The sequence below is a fragment of the Clupea harengus genome, unplaced genomic scaffold (genome assembly GCF_900700415.2).
Source record: "Clupea harengus unplaced genomic scaffold, Ch_v2.0.2, whole genome shotgun sequence".
Classification (NCBI taxonomy): Eukaryota; Metazoa; Chordata; class Actinopteri; order Clupeiformes; family Clupeidae; genus Clupea; species Clupea harengus.
In genome coordinates, this window is record NW_024880618.1 from 676 (window position 1) to 7,499 (window position 6,824).

At 44.7% G+C, this 6,824-nt stretch overlaps 1 protein-coding gene across 1 annotated transcript; it reads left to right on the forward strand.

Annotated features, from left to right (window-relative positions):
* The first annotated feature begins 2,826 nt into the window (after positions 1-2,826).
* On the forward strand, positions 2,827-5,075 carry LOC122132507 (procathepsin L-like). The gene is made up of 3 exons (XM_042707194.1): positions 2,827-3,012; positions 4,485-4,709; positions 4,875-5,075. The coding sequence occupies exons 1-3, from the start codon at positions 2,827-2,829 to the stop codon at positions 5,073-5,075; spliced, it is 612 nt and encodes a 203-aa protein (XP_042563128.1).
* The last annotated feature ends 1,749 nt before the right edge of the window (positions 5,076-6,824 follow it).

Here is a 6,824-nt window from a genome sequence, read left to right on the forward strand (position 1 = left end):
GGTGAAATATATACACACACACACACACACACACACACACCACACGGTTAAGACATATACCAGTGCATTGTATACAACAACTCACTCGCACCCATACATCGTGTTAAATATGTCTGATAAGGATCCGGAATGATCTGCAGCTACTGTGACCCCAAAAGCCCTATTCAATGCAACCCATCCATCCATACTAAAGTAAAGTCTGTGAACGTCTGTGTACCTTCTGCCACGCCAATAAGATGACAGCCCATTTGAAAGGGTGTCTCCTGACTCTGCTATAACAATCACAGTAAGCCTTTCCCAATCGCTGTCAAACAGTGTCATGTTGCGAATGCCCACTAATCCAGCCCTGTCATAACAACCATCACTTATCCAGACACCTCCACCCTGCACCAACCCACCCTGCTGGAGTTAAACTATTTACTCGGGATGGTGACCCCTGCCCTGGGAGTTAGGCGGAGCTAAGCCAGCCGCCCATTAAAAAGCTGAGTGAGGGAACCCATGCCTGTCAGCAGGTGCGCAGCATGGAGCAGGGACCCATCAGTTAGCTGTGTGGTGTAACAGAGCAGGACTCTGTGTGGTGTGAGAGGACAGGACTCTGTGTGGTGTGAGAGGACATTACTCTGTGTGGTGTGAGAGGACAGGACTCTGTGTGGTGTGAGAGGACAGGACTCTGTGTGGTGTGAGAGGACTGTGTGGTGTGAGAGGACAGGACTCTGTGTGGTGTGAGAGGACAGGACTCTGTGTGGTGTGAGAGGACAGGACTCTGTGTGGTGTGAGAGGACAGGACTCTGTGTGGTGTGAGAGGACAGGACTCTGTGTGGTGTGAGAGGACAGGACTCTGTGTGGTCTAAGAGGACAGGACTCTGTGTGGTCTAAGAGGACAGGACTCTGTGTGGTCTAAGAGGACAGGACTCTGTGTGGTGTAACAGGACAGGACTCTGTGTGGTCTAAGAGGACAGGACTCTGTGTGGTCTAAGAGGACAGGACTCTGTGTGGTGTGAGAGGACAGGACTCTGTGTGGTGTAACAGGACAGGACTCTGTGTGGTCTAAGAGGACAGGACTCTGTGTGGTCTAAGAGGACAGGACTCTGTGTGGTCTAAGAGGACAGGACTCTGTGTGGTGTAACAGGACAGGACTCTGTGTGGTCTAAGAGGACAGGACTCTGTGTGGTCTAAGAGGACAGGACTCTGTGTGGTCTAAGAGGACAGGACTCTGTGTGGTGTAACAGGACAGGACTTTGTGTGGTCTAAGAGGACAGGACTCTGCTTTTAGTGAAGAACTACACCACAACGGATACCTCAACGGTAGGTGTGCTTAATGGTATAGTTACAATGTTACAAGGGTAATGTAATATGAAGTGTCAGATTAGACATTGTCTGACTGTGTATCTACCTGATGTGTGTGTTTGTCTTCTTGTTTCCTGCATTACTTACCTGTCTTGTGTTCGGCCATCTGCCCGTCAGGCTTCACGATGAGACTCACCTGTTGTGGAGTCTTATTGACTCTGGTCTTTGAGCTGATCAGTTGTATCGACCCGTCTCTGGACGCAGAGTGGAGGCGATGGTGTCTAAAGTTTAACAAACCCACCAGACAGGAGAGGGTGAGAAAGATACTTCTATATGATGTATATTGTATTACATGTTCACCATATTGTTCATTGAAATTATGTTATTTGTGATCTTAGGAATTATACTGAAACTGTAGGGTGATTAGCCTGAATTAATGCTTAGTAATATATGATAATATTATTATTATATAATATATTCAATATAATAATAAGGCCTAGATGACATTATATGCACTGCAATGTGTGTAATAATGTTCTGTTTCCTGTCAAGGCTGTGAAGCCCTGTTATCACAGCTGAGGGTCAATACTCATGGCCAATAATGTATGCCCTAAAAAACAAACTATGTCTCTGTCCACGTGAGATACTCACACACACTGCGGCGGACACACTGTTTTCTTTGGTGTGTGTTTGCTGGTTTTGGATTAGGGCTGATGTGTGTGTTTGTGTGTGTGTGTGTGTGTGTGTGTGTGTGTGTGTGTGTGTGTGTGTGTGTGTGGTTTTGTGGTGTCTGTCAGTCATCAGCTTTGAATAGAAGAGAGGTGTGGGAGGGCAACCACAGGTTCATCCAGGCCCATAACCAGAGATACACACAGGGCAGGGAGACCTACCAGATGGGCATGAACGCCTTTGGAGATCTGGTGAGTCACATGGCCGCCATGCCTCATTCAGACAGCCCAGATGGAGCTTTTAACATGGAGCGGAACATGTCCATAATTTGAATTATATTCTTAATTCAATACCATGAATATAGTGCCAAAACAATCAACTTGTCTCAAGGTGCTTTACATAGCCCAGGGCCTGAACCCCTCCTGGAGGAAGCACAATGGCCACAATTCACATTTTGATTTGATGTATCTTCACAATATGATACATTTAGATATTATCAAAATCTTTTTACTATGTAATATTATGTAATACATCACTGAATGTATAATTAAATGTGACATGAATAAGTTATAAATGTATCTATTCATATCAAACCCATGATTCTTGTGTTGTGTGGACCTTGCTCAACCAGGACAGGAGTGTTATTTCATACCTCATTACATACAAAAAAATTGTTTTTTAACTGTGTATTTTTTTAATATATATATATATATATATATATATATATATATAATATATATATATTTAACTGTGTATTATATTTATATATATTTATATAAATTATAATATATATATATATATTATAAAAAACAATTTTTTTAATGTAATTTATATATATATATATTTGTCTTTAATCTGTCCTTGTGCTCTATGCTGCTGTTTGCCCACCAGACAGAGGAGGAGTTTGCGGAGCGCGCTCAGTCAATACTTCCTACTCACCTGCGGAGCTCGCCTCTGATGCTGTCTGCATCGGAGCTGAGGGAAGCGGCCAGCCAGCTCAACATCACCAGCATTGACTACAGAGACCTGGGCTACATCACCCCTGTGGAGGATCAGGTGTGTGTGTGTGTGTGTGTGTGTGTGTGTGTGTGTGTGTGTGAGTGAGTGAGTGTGTGTGTGTGTGTGTGTGTGTGTGTGTGTGATGTGTGTCTGTGTGAGTGTGTGTGTGTGTGTGTGTGTGTGTGTGTGTGTGTGTGTGTGTGTGTGTGTGTGTGTGTGTGTGTGTCTCTGTGTGAGTATGTGTGTGTGTGTGTGTCTGTGTGAGTATGTGTGTTGTGAGTGTCTGTGTGTGTGTGTGTGTGTGTGTGTGTGTGTGTGTGTGTGTGTGTGTGTGTGTGTGTGTGTGTGTGTCTCTCTCTCTAGTGACTGATAGGTGATCCCCTCTGCATATGTATTCCTTGGGCCTTAATTCTGTATTTCCCTTTAGCTCTGTGGCAGAGCAATAACAAACTCAATGGTTAAAGTGACCAAAACCACACCAGAAAACCAAACAAACTGATGGGAAATTTTATATCTGTGCCATGGTGTCATGGCCGCATCTGCTAAATACTGTACATATGTCTAAATGTAATGATTTAACTCAACTCAGGGTTTCGAGTGCAATTGCAGAAACAGAGTAGACACGTAAGTCTTTACAGGAAGGTGCACATGATTTAAACCTGAACAGCAATCTTTCACTGGTTTACTCATGCATGCATAGCATTTGTAAGATTAGTGAAATCGACCCAATAGTCATAGTCATTTGCCTAAGCCTACAATCCAAGTGTGTATTTCAAAAACAATAGCTTTTCCTCCCTCCACCAGAAACTGTGACATCACAGTATCTCCAGGGTAACAGACATTTGGACAGAATTGTCTTCGCACCTGGAATGTTTGGCACATCACACGCTTGGCACTGCCTTCTCTTCGCACACATTCTTTGATGGGTTTGGCAGACTTCTGTTATCTATACCAGACAGACAAAGGCCCAAACAGACTGTTCACTGTCTAAATAAAGATCTTCATGTTGGTCTTTTTTTTTGTTTGGGATTGGCATTGTGATGTTTGTGGAAGCACCTGACATCCTTTTCCTGTCATGTGTGAGTGTGTGTGTGTGTGTGTGTGTGTGTGTGTCTGTGTATGTGTCTGTTTTTATATGTGAATGCATACCTGTATGTGCGTGACTGTGGTTGTGTATGGGTATGTGAGGTTGTGTGTGTGTGGGTCTGTGTGTATGTGTGTGTGCACGTGCATGTGTGTGTGTGTGTGTCTATTTTTATATGTGAATGCATACCTGTTTGTGTGTGACTGTGGTTGTGTGTGTGTGTGTGTATGTGTGTGTGCACGTGCATGTGTGTGTGTGTGTCTATTTTTATATGTGAATGCATACCTGTATGTGTGTGACTGTGGTTGCGTGTGTGTGTGTGTGTGTGTGTGTGTGTGTGTTTGTGTGCATGTGTATGTGTGTGTGTGTGTGTGTGTGTGTTTATGTGTTTGTGTGTGTGTCTGTGTGTGTGTGTGTGTGTGTGTGTGTGTGTGTCTCCCCTCAGGGTCTGTGTGGCTCTTGCTGGGCCTACAGCGCTACGGGAGCCCTGGAGGCCCAGTGGAAGAAGCGCTCGGGGCGGCTGGTTCCTCTCAGTAGGCAGCAGCTGGTGGACTGCTCCCGGCCCGCAGGGAACAAGGCCTGCATCGGCGGAAGGCCCAGCCTGGCCTACAATTACATCATCCAGAACGGAGGCGTCCAGGCTGAGGAGACATACCCCTACGAGATGAGGGTGAGGGCGGGAGACGCACCCGTACGAGATGGGGTTGAGAGCGGGAGATATACCCCTATGAGATGAGGGTGGGGGGGGGGGACATACCCTTACAAGATCAGGGTGGGGAGAGGATGTACAGGGTGTGGGGTGTGTGTGAATGTGTGTATGCATCTGTATTCTCAGGAGGGTGAGTGCAGGGCCAACCTTAGCCTGAACATCGTCTCAGTGAAGGACTGGAAGTACATTCCCCCTGGAGACGAGCAGGCTCTTGAGGACGCCATGGCAACCGCCGGACCCGTCGCCGTGGTTATCGACACCACCACTCGCAAATTCCAGTTCTACCGCAGAGGTGAGTGGCTTTCAGCACAGTCACACACACAGTAGAGGCAGACACAGACAAAGACATAAGCGTCTTTGAGTACCTAGAAAAGTATTATTATTATTATTATTATTATTATTATTATCATTATTATTATTAAAAGACCCACATGGCAGCCAGATGTGATGGTCTTCTGCGTTCTCTCTCAGGTGTGTTCTATGACCCAAAGTGTTCAATCTGGAAGCAGGCCCATGCAGTTCTGCTGGTGGGATTCGGTTCTGAAGGGCGGCAGGAGTACTGGACCATTAAAAACAGGTGAGAGAACCTCATGGTACCTCAGAGGAACCCAGTGATATCTTCTGCCCGTCATAGCTGTTAGGAGAGCCCTGATCCCTCTTTGGATCTCTGAATGGAAGGCACTGGTGTGTGAGATGATGCCGGGGATCTCTGAACACGAGCACAGGTGTGAGTTTGGGTAAATGATACTCGTCCTTCTTTCACACACGCATACCAAGCCATACAGTCACACAGGGGTCCACTCTCCTCCATTCTGCGTTACTGTCTGGTTTTCCCGCCAGGGATCCAGATACTCATCCACATTATGTTTGTATGGCTTCTCTGTGTCTACATCTCCGTACTGTTTCCCCTTCTGAGCTGTTGCACTATGTACTACTATCAGACACTTTGTATGCTGTTTGTAACTGAATTGCTATTTCCACAGCCAGTATGGGTATTTTGACCCTATTTATAGTTTTTTGTAGCATCGACTACAGAAGTTGCAAACTTAATCCACTTGTTCTTGTGTAATGCCAATAAAGATATTCTGTTCAGTGACTGACTGGTGTTTTGTGCTGTACCAGTCCTGTTATGTTTATGGGCTGACTGAGTCTGCTGGTGTGAGTTTTGTGTTGGCCATGCCAATGGCACTCTGAATGAACATGATTTGTTTACTGTAGTGAACTGCGTGCTCTGTCATATTAACGAGCTAAAACACACATTTACAATACACTGCTATATGTCTTAACCGTCTGTGTGTGCGTTTTTGTTTGTGTGTGTGTGTGTGTGTGTGTGTGTGTGTGTGTGTGTGTGTGTGTGTGTGTGTATGTGTGTGTGTGTGTGTGTGTGTGTTCCACAGCTGGGGTGTGTACTGGGGAGAGAAAGGCTACATGAGGCTGGCTAAGAACAGAGAGCGCCACTGCGGGATCAGCCAGTATGGGGTTGTTCCCTTCATTTAACACAGAGATGGGATGTATTCCACGCTTAACATCAGAAGATGGCCGCTCTCCTCAGATGTGGTCACACACTGTATGTGTGATGTGCAGTCTCGATACTGTGTTGTTATTCCTGCCAGGACAATAAAACTAAATAGAAGTCAAATCCGTGAGAAAAACAGCGGATGTGTTATTGTCCTCTGTCAAATAATTCAAATAATATGGCAATAAAAACTGACATATGTTGAAAATAAAGATCTAGGCTAGGGTTGTCATAATAGAGCTAGAATTATTCAATTCAATTCAATTTTATTTATCAAAACAATACAATTGTCTCAAGGCGCTTATACATATTATACATACATATAATTCTAATCATAAGAGAGACAGAAATGCAAAGAAAGAATTCTGGCCTTACTCCCGTAGTACAGATACTGGTGTAAAAAGTACTCATGAACCTCTTTACTCAAGTAAAAGTACAGGCTTTGAAGAACATTTCTACCAGCTGTTACAATACTGATAAGAACAGTGCTGACACCTTTTACTCGTACGTGTTTTTTCAGATTTGACTGAGAACTCGAGAATGACAGAAGTTCATGTTTT